Raw genomic sequence first — 16150 nt, forward strand, 5'->3', positions numbered from 1 at the left:
GGAAACATATGTAAACCAAAGTTCATTTTAAAATATTTATTAAATGGCTACAAACAGGCTCTATTCCTTAAATAATTAGAAAACATACATTACATCTATAAAATGAATGTTAACATTGAGAACAATGCCAGTTAGTTATGCCTACAAACAGACCAAAACACCCAAATATTTTTTTTATACAGTGAATAAAAATATAAAAAGAACAAATAAACGGACCCCTATACAGGTGGATTACAGTATCCGAATCAGATTTGGATTGTTTTAGTATAGTAACAGAGGAGAGGCCAGCTATTTGTGTATTGTATACATTAGGAAATCTGAGGCACCGTGAACGTACCGAAGAAACTGTAATCACAGGGAAGAATAAATGATCATATTTGATGGGAATGGTTCATTTGGATGAAGTAGCATTTCATTGAGTAATGAGGTCACGAAGAAGCCCGTTCCTCATATGGAGACTCATAGACGTCCATAGGTGGACAGGTGCAGACGAGATGCTGGTCTCCATAGAGGTCATCGATGCTCGAAATTGTGGGCCAGAACTTGGTCTCGGGTCTCACGAAAGGCTGAAAGAACATTTGAAAACAGAATTAATAAATGTTTATTTTAAGGAAGGTTTATGTATTTTTACATGAACGTAAGCTACACACCATGGGGAACGCAGCATACTCTCTGGAGTAAGGTCTGTCCCATGTGGTAGAGGTAATACAGGCCAGCGAATGAGGAGCCATCTTTGGAAACACGTGAAAGACAAGTTAGATTCAATAAAATTTCAGCTCTAGAATTAATGGCACTAATAAAAGTCTATTGGGCAAAGACAGTCTGCAGGGTTTAAAGCAGAAATGAGGAACAGGTCTTTAAAAAAAAAAAATGCTTATATGAATCCTTCTGGGCATAAAATGCGACAAGGAGTACAAATAATGACATGCTCCATAAACTTCTAGTATTACTGTACACATGATTAAAGCTGCAGGGATGCTGGCGATATGGAATGTTCTGGATTCAAGTTGTTCATTAAACTTTAAAACACTCACCTTGAGAGGATTAACCCTGGAGTCCATTCGGCCCTCTTCGATGTCTGCGATTTCCTGTCGTATGGCCAGCAGCGAGTCACAGAAGCGGTCGAGCTCGGCCTTGTCCTCAGACTCTGTGGGTTCGATCATCAGAGTTCCAGCCACAGGCCATGACATGGTCGGTGCATGAAATCCTGTCACAGAGAATCAGTCAATTATCAGACATATTTAAAGCCATTAATATTTACTTTACAGATGCTTTTCACTTACCATAATCTTGGAGTCGTTTTGCTACGTCAACTGCCTCAATGTTTGCAGACTTTTTAAAAGGCCGCACATCCAAAATAAACTCATGAGCAACAAATCCTGGAAATGCAAAATAGTCAGTAAATGATTGTGAGGAAATTGTATAGATCAAAAATGCTATATTTTATTCAATAAAGCCAACCTTTAGTGCCCCTGAAAAGAATTTTGTAGTGGTTTTCCAGTCTTTTAGCCATGTAATTGGCATTAAGGATGGCCACCTCTGTAGCATGAACAAGACCCTTTGAACCCATCATCTGTTGAATGAAAAATAAATCAAACATTTTCAAATTAGGATGATATACAGTACCATATCAGCAGATATTTATTTATTGGTATTCGGCTATATATTGGATATTTCATTGTGCTGCTCCTTCCATTTTTACATTTACATTACCTTTGCTTCCATCTAAAACTCACTAAAAGAAACTTTAAAATCTTTAAAAAGTTTAACAAATGCAATAAAGGCACATCTCAAAATAAATGTGCATTGTTTATGATGTACCCTTTAATGTTGCATAACCTACAGTTTGCTTCAAAGATTTAAAATGAGTGTCATTTATGCAAAATAGTACAGAAATTGATTTCAAATGATCAGAAAATAAATAGTATCGGTCAGAATGTTAATAATGGTGCATCCCTATTACTCAGATTAATGTAGAACTCACCTTAATGTAAGCCCATGAGATGGGCAGGATGGCGCTGGACCCCCAGGGGGCAGCACTGATGGTGCCCAAAGAACTTCCTGCATTATTGGACTGCATGTTCACCACTGGATGACAGGGCAGGAAGGGGGCAAGATGTTGTTTCCTGTTGGAAAAAGCCAAATGGTTAACTGGAGTCAACAGACCAACTGTTCGGAGTAGGGAAGGTCTTCAAAACACTTACACTCCTATTGGTCCCATCCCAGGGCCACCACCACCGTGAGGAATGCAGAAGGTTTTATGCAGATTCAAGTGAGAAACATCTGAGCCATAGTCTCCTGGTCGACATAATCCAACCTGAATCAGAAGAACATGAACGTTCAATGTAAAACCTACTGTGAATGAAGCTCTCGCTGTAACACTTCTACATATTGTATCTAATTGTAATGATCACTACTGTATTGTTAAATGTTGCAGCATGTTCTTCGTCTGACCTGTGCATTCATGTTGGCACCATCCAGGTACACCTGTCCCCCGTTCTGATGGATGAGCTCACACACTTCGCTCACGTTCTCCTCAAACACACCGTAAGTCGAGGGGTATGTGATCATAATGGCAGCCAAGTTGGCCTTATGTTTGTCCACCTGAAAAAAAGGCATTAAAATGTAGTTGACTGAGTAAAGTACATCTTTAATAGGTTAAGCATGTTAAAAATGTTCTCCTTTCCAAAACCAAAGCTCTTCATAGATTGGTTCCCTCCAAAATGTATAAACACTGAGCTTTCAAAACATTATTTGTTTGAGAATCATGACACAGCAGTTACATGTGAGTTTGGAGTATTTGTTTGCTCGATCAATGGCAGTCAGGAGGTGTGTTCAGGAAACCTGTTTGAACCTCATTAAACTCAATTTTGCAATTTCATTTGGTGCTGCTAGCGGCGCAAAAACTACACACTTCACCTTTAACACCGACAAGCTAATGTAATCATAGACAAGTGTGTCAGTGTAAATAGCCAACAGAAGATAAAGGCTTCCTGTTGACAGGAGATGCAAACTGTGACACTTTAGATTACATTACATACCATAGCTTTAAGATGAGACACATCAATGTTGCCATCTTTATCCACCTCCACCACCTGAACCTTCATTCCTGCCATCTGAGCGCTGGCAGGGTTTGTTCCATGAGCGGATTTGGGAATCAGACAAACCTGAGAATTCATAACAGATTTGATGCATTAGATTAATGGACAAAAACAAACATTTATTTCTGTAACTAAGGAAACTTAAAGTTTAAGTTTAGAAGTCTGTCAGTGTTCCCTTAACCCCGTTTGTTGTTTACTGTTTATTATAGGCATGCCAATAATGCTTTTATAAGTCTTCCAAGGCACCATTAAAACATTGAAAGTGGTCCACTGAGATCCATCAATCACTTTCCAGCTCAACCAATAGCGAGAGTTTGGGGTGTGGCTACCATAACAGGTTGAGCCAGAGGGTTTTTAGCTAGAGCAGTGGTTCTCAACATTTTTTCCACCAGGCCGCACTATGGTCCAAGTGCAAGTCTCACGGGCCACATGCATATCATTTACATATCAAGTCACCAATACAAACCAACCTGATTTATAATATTATAGCCTAAATATCTAATCGATTACATTCATTGAAATAAATAATTCTACTCCCCATAAATAAAACACATGCTGCTGTTAGGAACTGACAAACTTTGTGAAATTCAGCTCGAAAGGAGTAACAGCACAATGAAGTTGCTATTGTAAAATGCAGTCTGTAAGACGTGCACGAGATCATGATTTGACGCGTGACACTGCAGAAAATGTGCGTTCACAAATGCAGCTTATGTTGATCCAAATATGGAAAGCACTTTCAAATTTAATAGGAGGTTCTCTCCAGAGATGTTTTGCCACATTTCTTCAATTAAGGATGATAGCTGTGTAGTATGAGTGTTTCCATTAACCTGAACTTCTTCATTAAGTTGCGGGGCAAACTGATACTGCGACTAGGGCTGCACGATTCTGGATAAATTGAGAATCTGAATTTTTTTGGTCTCCTATAGAGATCACGATTCTCCTACGATTGTTTATTATTATTATTATTATTATTACTATTATCATTATCACAATTATATAAATGAATACTTTTATTTTGCAAGGATTCTTTAAATTGATCAAGTGTGACAAAGACATTCATAAAATGTAAATGTAATATTTCTATTTCACATAAATGTTGTTCTTCTGAACTTTCTACCAAAGAAACCTGAAAAAAAAAATATCTACTCATCTGTTTTCAACATAATAATAATAATAATAATAATAATAATAATAATAAAGGTTTAATTCATAAACCTACTATACTTGTTTCATTACTGGACGAATCAGCGTTTTTGAACCATTCTCTTGAATGAAAAATTCATTGACAAATAAGTTAAAACACTTGTCGCCACCTAGTGGTGAAACAATGCAATCGACACAAACGTTATTTGAAGCGCAGTACTTTCAAAAGGGAATTTGTTATATTTTGATCGCTGCCATATAGACATCAATGTTTATATCTGAACTATAAACTTTATCCCAGTATTTCTGTGATAATATAGAATAAATATTACAGAAATATTACGGTGTAGTTGAAGATATTTTTTATATTAATTTAAAAACAAATTAATTGTAAAAAGTTATTACGGGCCACATGCTGCCCGCGGGCTGCCGAAGCTTAGGTTTCCATCCAAAGATTCGAATTATGGAACCATGCATAAAACATATTCCACCCAACAAGTCAAAGAAAACAAAATGGTCACTTCCTGGTAAAATGTGGCACTAAATACCACTGAATATATACATTTTCATTTATGAGAAAAATTACTTGGATAGCGCAAAGTCACTTGACTTTTTCGATGCTCATGGATAAAATTTATTCAGTAAATGGGTTTCCATTGTAATTTATGTGAATTTTTTTACTTATAAAATAAAAAGTTTCTCGTACTCAAGTGTGTGCGTAAGTTTTTTTTTTTTTTTATGCAACATTTTTTGAATTTATACATTCTAAAATGTGCATAAAATAAGTGGATGGAAATGCAGTTTATGGCGGACATATGGCATGGGAAAATACATTTAATTTCAGTAACAGAAGTTCAAGCCAAAATTAGAAGACTTAAATATACTATATACTATAATAAATATGCAAAGTCAACAGGGTAAAACAAAGGTGAAAACTGGCAATGCTTTTAGATGGAGAAGTGGAATGAGAGGTTCATGTTTGAATCGCTATAAAGCCACAATAAGCCCATGGAGCAAACTTGCCAATCCATCTTGATGAATGACACAGAGGAACGTAGACAGGTGAACCCTGACCGGTTAAGAGGACAGCTATCCTCACATGTGACTTGCATAAACACAGTTGGGTATGCTTTGTAATGTTGCCTTGTGAAAGCAAACCAGACCAAGAAGAAAATTGAACATTGTAACAAAATTAAAACTCCGTTTCAGTTTGAGAACAAAGCAAACGTTCTACAGGCCTGAAAACGCCCCAAGGAGTATCTGCAATGGTTGTTGCTTATGGAGAAACCGCATACTTCAACTTTAATGGTTGATTAACATACATGGAACCCAATTTTTGTGTTGCCTTATTTAAACACTTAATGTAAAACAGACTTACAACACTAAGCTTGCCAAGGTGTGATACAACATTTAAAGGGTTAGTTCACCCAAAAATGAAGGTTGTCAATCAATCACTTATCCCTCTGTCATTCCAAACCAGTAAAAGCTCTTCGGAACACAATTTAAGATATTTTGGATGAAAAACTGGAGGCTTGAGACTTTCCCATAGACTGCCAAGTAAATAACAGTGTCAGGGTCCAGAAAAGTATGAACGTAAAACAAATCAAATAATTTTTGTTTCTTTTAAATCAATAATTCAGAACAAAGGACACAGTGGTCTAAATGCTTAACATGCAATTTTCAATAGGTCACCATGGACAAACTCATCGTCCAAGGACTGCATGTCTTAAAAACCTCCAAATATGGAATCTTGCACTGAAGTGGATTCCGGTAACGGGTGGTTGTTTTCTATGGATATTTACTCAACCATGGCAGTTTGAACCTTGGCTGGTTTAAGAGCTGCATCCGCTATCTAAGATCTGCTTATTAGGAAAATGATAAAAACAAAGGCCAGATTACAAAACACTGCAGTGACTTGACTAAACGTTCTTATCACCGACCTTCTTTCCATTCCCCACTAACAATTCACCACTTTTTCACTTTTCATGGTGGACAGAATTTAACTGATTGTTTACCTTTAAAGCAGCAATTCTACTTCGGTCAGGGGTTAAATCACCTATAGGTGATTTTTTTTTTTTTAAACTTTCGTAAATTCATATTTTTGGGAAAATAATATAAGAAACAACAAAAGTATATGTATATATTATATTTGTATATAATGATTGCATCTATATAAAAATATAATACAATTACTATATAATACAAATTACATAATACTAAATTATAATTTTATATAATATGTATTTGGCCTACTTTTAACTTTTTTTCTTTTTTTTTTTTTTTAAACTGAGGACATTACGTGTTTTATCAGATTGCCATTCTGCTTACAATCAGTTTTCACAAGATTAGGAAAAGTCATGAAGGGTCAACCTGATACTTAAATGGCCCTGAGGTAACACACAAGGCTTGAGGTTAAATCAGAGCGTTTCACTGCAGGGTGATACTCACTGTCCTGTGAGATTCTCCTTTGGAATTTAGATAGGCTTTGATTGCAGCCAAGCCGGCATATTCCCCCTGCGCGCCACTGCGGGACAAAGAAAAATCAATAGCATCATGTATATGTAAATGTACTGTCTCAGCACAGCAGAGATCAAAGTTTGCTTCAAAAGGCTCTTGCCCAAGAGTACAGTATGCTAATGATCCTGTTAAAGTGTCAACCAAGCAGAACGTATAGATACCTACACACCCCCAAAACTTATCAGCACCAGAAACCTGAACGAAACTGAATGCGCCGTGTCGACATTTGCTTTGTCAACTACAAGACCACGGTTTACTAAAATTTAAATAAATCATGACTTTGATATCGTAACAACAATATCAGGCAGGACACTTGCCTATTTGGCTGAAAGGAGATCTTATCATATCCTGTAATCTCACAAAGGTCTCTCTCTAGCTGTCTGAAGAGCTGCTGATAACCTTCGGCCTGATCCAGTGGCACGAAAGGATGGATGTTTGCAAATTCTCTCCAGGTGATTGGCTGTTGTGAAAAGGTTACAGTGAGTCAGTGAATAGATCAGACTGGTTAAAATGAACCTATGTCCAAAAGTAAAAAGCAGGGCTGATATTAAAGAGCAGATTAATATGCACTCACCATGAGCTCGGAGGAACTGTTCAGCTTCATTGTGCATGAACCCTGGATTCAACAGCAGAGTTTTAATGTGACGCTTGCACGTAAAAACATTACAGTGAATGAATACCATTGTAATGGTAACCAGTTCTTTACTTACCAAAGGAATCATACTGTGTACGAGGGAAATATCTTTATTTTCCAGGCGCTTCATGTAACGTACAATATTGGTCTCTGAGTGGTAACTGAATTTGAATGCAATGTATACAAATGATTACTATACAGAAATAGCCCAACCATACATTTAGACAAGATTTTAACATGTTTCATTGATTTGTTCAAAACAACAACTAGCATTAAAACAAACCTGTTAAACACTTGATGGGTAAGAAACTTGCTAGTCCTCTTGAAAGGGCTTGCCAGCAGTCCTTTTGTCCGCTCACTCATTTTCTCAGCAATAAGCTCCTGAAAATGTCAAAAGGAAGAGATGTCATTGAGTCACAGAGAATAGAGGAATTTTTAGCAATAATTGAATCAGGTGAGAACTTACAGCTGAGGACTCACAACCGAAGATCCAGAGCAGATCATCCAAGTCTCTCTCAGTGACCGTTTCATCCAGAGACACTCCGAGCTAAAAATCACAATAAACAAACTACATTAAAACCATTAAATATATTAAAACATTTTTTTTTATAAAAGTACAGGTTTTTTCTAAATAAAAACAAGTAGCAGCATTGCCTATTTGTGGGTTTATTTTTAACATTTTCGCAGGCCTCACCAGTCCATCACTGTACACCCGCAGGTTGATCTCCCGCTGCATAGCTTTTTCCAAGATGTCCTTGCCGGCCACACCACAGTTGATCTTCAGCGTGTCAAAGAAGTTCTCGTGTTGGAGTTTGTGCCCAGCTCTTTTCAGCCCTTTTACAACAATGAAAATAACATTCAGTGTCATAACACTTCTTATTCAAAGAAAAAAAAAAAAAAAAAAAAAAAAAAAAAAAACAGGATTCTAAAAAAGTAAACTTGCCCTCAGCTAGAATCAATGTTGCATTGTGGGTTCTCTCTGCAATGTGCCTCAATCCTTGTGGCCCATGATACAACGCAAACATGGAGGCCATGTTTGCAAGAAGAGCCTGAGTGGAGACATTAAAACTGAGTAAAGACAAATATACACATATACACATACACACACTGTATTTTTCAGGTTTGTGAAGCTGTACCTGGGCGGTGCAGATGTTGCTGGTGGCTTTGTCCCTGCGGATGTGCTGCTCTCTTGTCTGGAGAGCCAGACGATAAACCTCTTTACCAGCCGCATCTCTGTAACAGGAAACTTTGACAGTTGATACCAACACTGATGAGGGAAAAACACACAGAATCCTATAAATGACAGACTTACCTGGTCACTCCTACCATCCTTCCTGGCATCATCCGAACCAGATTTTCTTTGACTGCAAAGAATGCAGCATGAGGCCCACCATAGCAAAGAGGTACTCCGAAGCGCTGGGAGCTGCCCAGGGCAATGTCAACTCCAAACTCACCCGGAGGACGCAACATGCAGAGAGCCAGCAAGTCTGTGGCACAGCAAGCCAGTGCCTTTCATAAAAATGGACCAAAAATCTAATTAAATGTGGCACTTTTGAAAATTTTTTCCTTTGCACAAAACAGATTCTGTTGTTGCAATTAAGTACCAATTGGGTAGGTCACCCAAAAATTACAATACTCATTGCCCTCATGTCATTCCAAACTTGTATGAAAAAAAAATATATATATATATATATATATATATATATATATATATATATATATATATATATATTTTTTTTACGGATCACAGATGGAGATTTTTTATAAAACACTCAAATCTCACTTCCATATATTCAAGCTGGCCATGAAGCTAGGCCTCAAAATTTCCCCAGAAGAAAACACAAGTCAAACTCGCTTGGAGCAGCATGAGGGTGAATAAATCAGTTTAGTGAATGGATCAAGTAAAAACCTAATATGCAAAATGTGAATTTTATAAATGACATCTGGGAGGTGAGATGTACATACACCACCCTTGTGAGCCCGATCAACAAGTGCAGTGAAATCTTCCACTCGGCCTTCAGTGTCTGGATACTGGAAGAGCACACCGCTAACATCCTTCCCACTGAAGTCCATCTCATGAGGAAGCTTGAGAACAGTCTTCACACCAATGTAACTAAAGGATACAAACTTTTCATCAATACAGACAGACAGACAGACAAAGACAGATGGGTAGAGAGACAAAGAGACGGAAAGACAGACTGTTAGAAGGATAGAGAGAAAGAAACAGATAAGGACAGACAGACAGATAGACAGATAGACAGATAGATAGATAGATAGATAGATAGATAGATAGATAGATAGATAGATAGATAGATAGATAGATAGTTCTTTGTTCTATATGTTGATGCCCTTCCTTACTTGGCTCTGGTTTGCACAACTGCAATAGTCTGTGGATGGCAGCGTGGGTCAATGTAGAACATTCTTCTTTTGCTTTGCCTTTGAAAAGGAACAAGTTCGTTTTAATTATCACTCCCAGCCCTGGGGAAACACCATTCTGCATGCCAAAGACTCAAATGAGCAGGTTCAGGTGTTGGCTAACAGACTAAAGCGCTCTTGATAAACAGAACGTGCTCTTCTCCAGAAGTGAGCATACTAACCTGTGGCAGAGCTGCATGGCCTCAGCAGCAGCAGTTCCCTCATCCAGCAGTGACGCATTAGCTACTGCCAATCCCGTGATGTCACAGACCATGGTCTGATAATTCAGCAGGCTCTCCAGACGCCCCTGAGAGACCTCAGGCTGGTAGGGGGTGTACTGGGTCAACCTGCAGAGAACACAAAAAACTCATTAAATCCCTAACCACAGACCTCCAGTCTGAGTCACAAGATTTATCTTGCGTAATAAAAATCATCAAAATGCAATTTGCTTTTTGACTAGAACTGTACTGACCACGATACACTAATGAACAAGGTGTTCCGGCGTGTGGCTGTAAATTTTAAGTCCCATGACTGAAACAAACTTTTGCTCCACCAGAAGCTGAAATATACTGTATGCTGCCAACAACAAGAAACACATACCATCCCGAATTCTCAAGCAGATTTCTTTGTATGACTGGTGGGACCGAGCAGTTATAATAACCCATTCCAATATAGGACCTCCACATCTTGTTCCTCGATGCAATCTTTTGAAGCGAATCAAGAATTTCATTCTCACCTGTAGTGATGAAACACAAAGATAAGAACGATTTGAAAATCTGTGGTTACTGTTAAACACGGTCAAGTATGTAAAACATTCTAGATTAATAAAACCGTTCTCACATGCTTACATAGTTTCGCTTTTGTTGGGAGTCAGTAATATAGCCAGTAAAAATCGGTTTGATCTGACAGTAAAATAGAGGATTAAGACCTATGGTTTGTGTTGCATCAAATTAAATCCAACTTCTGTTTCACAAGTGAATATTTTTGGAAGCTTCTCGCATGACTCAGAAGTACGAAGTAATTGCTTTTACACACACCACCAAATACACCTAGTATTTAAACACCCACCCACAAAACAATCAACATGGCATGATCTGATGAATAATACAAGAGCACGATCTCACTGATTAATATATATGCATTAAGCATGTTTGAAATTCATAATATAGTAGCAAAAAGTTAGATAAAGCGCATATGGACTAGTTTGATGGTTGTAGCTTGAGGGCACTGGAGCCGGTTCATACAGACACACACAAATTCTCGAGGCATTGTGCTACAGCTTAGCAACACAGCAAATGATCGGGGCAAAGATAATGCTTTAGTAAAAACAGCAAGAGAGGGGGGAAGAAATACGCATTACTGACCTCCTCAACACTTAACAAATCTGTGGGATGTTCATTTAGTCAAGTTTAACACAGGATATTTGTGCGACAATGAGGCACCCAGCCGGTTTAATGTCTTAATATAGTGTTTATCGGTGTAAAATTCTGTAAAAGGTATTCTATTTTTAACATAACTATATTGAGACATAAAAATATATTCATTAAACCACAAAAGGGAAAGTTTAGTGAGCCCATTATTGTTGAGCAGTGAATTTCTCGCAGGATTTGCAGATCAAGCTCTGTGCAGCTGAACCAGCAGAATCCAGTATAGCCCCCCCCCCCCCCCATCAGCTTCAGCATGGCTTGCTTCATTACAGACACACACAACAGAGGAGAAAACTGACTCCTGCCATATGTCAAACCTCAGATTAACTACCATTAATTGTATGTTTAATGACAATATTCCTTTCATAACCCTCATTTTGTTATTTATACAATAGTTTGGGGAGGGGGGAAAACAGTCTAGTGACTTGAGAAAGGTTTGGCACAATGATGTCAGAACCATCTCTTAAAACGAGACGTTACTTTACACTTTATATCTGCATTTACATACGCATTTTTACATTTAACGAGTCATGTTGGCAGCAAAAATGTTAGTGAAGCGTGTTTATTCCCACTTCAGTGTAGTGTTCCATGTATAATGTGTAAACCATCCGTTTTCCAAACATATGTTTTTGAAATAATCACTTGACTTTATAATTGCAAATGCAACCAAAGTTATGCATGCTGTTTATCGTTAATAGCGATAAATGGTCCATTATTACGCAAAGTTGCATGTTGAGCGGTGCACGCGTGATGTAACGCTACAGCTAACCAGATCAAACTGGCCGAGTGACGCTGAACTTTACACTCTAATTGTCATCCTATTGGCATCGGCTGAGGGCGTCAGGAGATTGGTGCTCCTCGCCGGGCTCCGCAAAAACAACTCCAAATATGTTCAAAGGAAGACTTAACGGAGAAAAACACTCCAGTAAGGACTACTGGCACACAAAGGCGTAACCTACATTCCTCGCTCAGATGGACTCCTTTGTCCGAGTCTGGTTCGATAGAAAAGCCTAATTCGAAATATTTCGAAATAAAACTCTAACTTAGATTTGTTAAAAAGGTTTAACGGAACCTAGTTCCGCTGCTCTTAAATCTGACACCAGACAGAGTTTTCAGATACCGCAGGAACGAAATTTAACCTCGCAGTTTGCCTTAGGGACCGTCCGTGTAAATAAATGATGAATTCACAACAACAAACGACACGTGTTTCCTCTGTCTGTCTGTCTGCTGAGAGCAGTGCGAACCACTTACACACAGGATCGTCCATTTTCAAACTTCTTCCCAGGCTGATGGATGCGGGAACTGTGCTTTCGATAAGCTGAGCGACTGACTGAAATCAAAAGAAAACGTATTAACTATTATTAAAAAAACTATTAGTATTTTTTATCATTATCCCCATCAAAACAAACTGCGAATATTGTTGCAGTTTTCTTGCAAAATTGATTAAAGTTTGAGTGCGAGTAAAATGCGGACATAAAGCGTTTAAACAGATTTGCAATCTAACATATTAGAACATAAACATTACGTTTAATAAAAAAATTAATAGGTTTTACCTCAAGTCCAAGGGTATTGAGCATCTCTCTTTTCTCTTTGTCACCCGGTCCAATGTGTCTTTCTGAAAAATCATCATGTCTCGGCAAAATTCGTTCTATCTTCCTAGACCACAAAACTTGTGAGGTGCCCATACAGCGCACATTTGCAGACACATCTGCGTTTAAAACTTGAAGTTTCTTAAAAACATCCCCTTTATTGCTTATATTTCTGTAAGGCGCGCGAGCGTTGATCGACCTGCTGATGACAACACGCCAGGATTTAGCGCAGCTCTGCATGCTCTTCACTTGAGATTGACTAAAAATTGTACGGAAGAATCTTTCAGTCAGCCTCCAAGCCGTGTAACCCACTAAATGTCTGTGAAATTCCTTAAAAGTGTCTATTTTATACGCCTCCTCGTTGCACAGGGAGCAGCCAATCGATAAGGGATTTCTCTCTGACGCAAAGACAAGCCCCGCTCGACCAGGTTCCGCCGAAATAACTTAGAGCTGTGAGGAGTTGAAACGAGGCGGTTTACATCTGTATTACTCACACACTCGGTATCTGCTCTTTATATGCCTTCCATGTTTTTACATGTTTTGTAGTCACGTGCTTGAATGCCCAATTAAACGATACAACTGTGGAGCAATCATACAATGGAGATAAAGCTGGATTGTGAAATGAACGGGTTCCTTATTCTTGACACCTGGGGAATCAAATGCAGAAATGGCTTTTAAAAAGGACAGTTCTCTGGGGAACTTTTAAGATGAAGCCAAGTTCTTGTCAAGGGTCACTCCATAAGGAAAAGGCTTTGAAATGGGCAAGTTCCCCCATATAAAATATGACAACTGGGGCACATTCTATGAAGATGGATGGAGATTCTTTTGAGTGATTTATGAGTATCTATCTATCTATCTATCTATCTTTCTATCTATCTATCTATCTATCTATCTATCTATCTATCTATCTATCTATCTATCTATCTATCTATCTATCTATCTATCTATCTATCTATCTATCTATCTACACTCATATAAAAATGCTGGGTTAAATACAACCCAGCTCTGGGAAAAATATGGACAAACCAAGCAATGGGGTTAAATGTTTAACCCAACCTTCTGGGCAGTAACCCAGACCCAGCACTGGGTTGTATTTAACCCAGAATTTTTTTTTATCTCATCTCTCCGTCCAGCAAAACTAAAGAAGACTGTTCTAAATTGACCCATGCTTTTCACTGACTGTTGCAGTTGTGTAAACCAGAGGCAAGTTTACCACTTTGTAGAATAAAACAATATCTTTAAGTCTATTTCTGTCTTCATGCCTCTGTCTGTCGTTTCCATTCTGTATCTGTTTGAGAGGATTGTTTACTAACCTACATAACTTTGTTGGTTTCATATTCTATTTAGGAAATAAGTACACATCTGTGATTTATGGAGTGTTTGTCTATGTGCACATTTGGAATCCAGAAACACGTTTTGTTCTGAAGATCAGATAGAAGGATAGCCAGCAATCCTGTACTTATTTATCATATCATCTCTCTTCTAATCACGCACATTACTCGAGTAGTTCTGTGTTAGTAGTGGATCTCGTTAGGCTATTTTGTGTTGGAAACCCACAGCTGTTTTACCAGTTTGTGAACATTCCATTTCTGTTTTATTTTTTAGCCAGACAAGGACATCTCTACGTATTCAAGGTACAGTACAGTATGACAACATAAATTCTGTTACATTCTGTTACTTATGCATGCTATTTTGATAAATGCATCCTTTCTCTTAGATCAAATGTGAAATGAAATGTGTCTCCTCTTGTAAGGTATGTCTATGTGACACTGGGATGATTTATCCTTGCTATCGTAGCAATGGGTCCAGTTTATTGCTGTTCTTCAGTGCCATACTTCTGCTGCTGATCCGCTGTCTACACCCAATGCATATTCATTATGGGACATTAGGACTGCAGATGTGTTGGAGACCTGATGGCACTTGTATGAGTTACCAGTTATACTGTCTAAGAGACACCAGCCTTCAGGTATTTCTAAAAAAATAAATAAAATTAACTATATATGAAAACATCCGATCTGACTCTATTGAGAGCTCTTGTTTTATTTCTAACAGGCTCTTAATGGCCACATCTGCTGTCATGTTGATGACCGAGAGGGTTTCTTAGCACTTGATCTGCAGGAGGGAACAGTCACTAGTCCCTTTCAAAACAGCAGTTGGGGTCTATCTGTCTTTATACCATTTCTAAGCTATTTGCTTAATTTTCCTGCTCTTCTTGGGGGACCACTTTGCAGTTTGAACACTTTTGTGGAGTCTGTTGGGCAAATGAGTGTGACTTCACCATTGGTTTCATAGTTAGGGAGGCTTACATCAAAGATGTTGCAAGTTGTAATTTTAGTGTGGATTAAATATGCTCTCAAAGAGCTCTTAAAATCAATCACATTCAAAGTAAACAGCCCTTGCGTTTGTCAAAACATAATTTGGATCTGGGTCCTGTCACTGCTACTTAAGATGAATTATTATGCACTCTGGAAGGTCAGCGAGTGTGTTAATGCTGCAGGCATGGGATTCCATGGGTACAGTCACAGTGGAAAATCATAATGGGATGGGTTTTCTAATGGCAGTCCATGGGTGCCAGAAGCGTCAGGCCGTCCTTCAGTGTTTGTGCCCCAGTGGAACAGAACCACAGTGGCGTGGCTTCGAAGAATGATCTTCAAAAGGTCCAACAGATCTCCACTGTTTATGACCTTTGGGTTCTCAGCATTCTTACAATGTCTTTATGAACTTTTTGATGTTTGGTTACATGGACTTTCAATGGATGGACAAAATTTATGAGAGAATATAAAAAAATAAGTATAAGCAGTGGTGGATGAAGTACACAAATCAAGTACTTGAGTAAAAGTACAGATACGTATAATAAAATATTACTCCAGTAAAAGTAAAAGTGCTCCTTTTTCAATTATACTCGAGTGAAAGTACAAAAGTACTTGATTTTTTATGTACCTAAAAAAGTACTGATCGATAAATTTATTTGCAATTTTATATAGGCTACTTAATTTAATTTTATATTAGCACATTTTTTATAATCCTACTATACAAAATGCACAGGATTTTCCCAAATAACCACTATATGGAGTCAAGATATAGAGAATATCACAGTTATATATGACATGAGAATAAGCTCGAAGTTAGAAAGAACATATAAAGGAAAATATAATTATATTTTCATGATTTTTTCCTTCTCAAACCTTGTCTGTGGTCTAAACACCCCTGGCCAAATGCCCCCAGAGGGCATCACTTCCCACTTTGATAATTACTAGTTACCATGTTCTGAAGATCACATCCTTTCTTTTATTTTCTTTCATTTAATTTGTTAAGGTATTAAAG

The 16150-nt window shown here is 37.9% G+C and overlaps 1 protein-coding gene and 1 pseudogene across 1 annotated transcript; one reads left to right on the top strand and one right to left on the bottom strand.

Moving 5' to 3' along the window:
• Positions 1-21: 21 nt before the first annotated feature.
• Positions 22-13310, bottom strand: LOC113049657 (glycine dehydrogenase (decarboxylating), mitochondrial-like). The gene is made up of 25 exons (XM_026212190.1): positions 12791-13310; positions 12489-12567; positions 10411-10546; positions 9993-10157; positions 9754-9831; positions 9361-9508; positions 8708-8904; positions 8532-8628; positions 8339-8444; positions 8090-8229; positions 7862-7942; positions 7679-7776; positions 7472-7556; positions 7336-7377; positions 7079-7221; positions 6693-6768; positions 3042-3167; positions 2455-2604; positions 2205-2317; positions 1985-2126; positions 1462-1573; positions 1284-1379; positions 1035-1207; positions 651-731; positions 22-566 (listed from the first exon to the last, which is right to left on the bottom strand). Exons 1-25 carry the CDS (start codon positions 13064-13066, stop codon positions 429-431), a joined length of 3078 nt encoding a protein of 1025 aa, XP_026067975.1. The 5' UTR covers positions 13067-13310; the 3' UTR covers positions 22-428.
• Positions 13311-13533: 223 nt separating this feature from the next.
• LOC113049971 (ghrelin O-acyltransferase-like) lies at positions 13534-15632 on the top strand (annotated as a pseudogene).
• Positions 15633-16150: the final 518 nt, after the last annotated feature.

The sequence above is a fragment of the Carassius auratus genome, chromosome 30 (genome assembly GCF_003368295.1).
Source record: "Carassius auratus strain Wakin chromosome 30, ASM336829v1, whole genome shotgun sequence".
Classification (NCBI taxonomy): domain Eukaryota; kingdom Metazoa; phylum Chordata; class Actinopteri; order Cypriniformes; family Cyprinidae; genus Carassius; species Carassius auratus.

Bases quoted from the DNA above. Each gene is read 5' to 3' on its own strand.
- LOC113049657 (XM_026212190.1), bottom strand. From the start codon at position 13,066: ATGCAGAGCTGCGCTAAATCCTGGCGTGTTGTCATCAGCAGGTCGATC. The intron at 2,127-2,204 runs GTAAGTGTTTTG...TTTTTCCAACAG, and splicing joins GGGATGGGACCAATAGGAGT to GAAACAACATCTTGCCCCCT. The intron at 1,574-1,984 runs GTGAGTTCTACA...TTCATTCAACAG, and splicing joins TCTCATGGGCTTACATTAAG to ATGATGGGTTCAAAGGGTCT.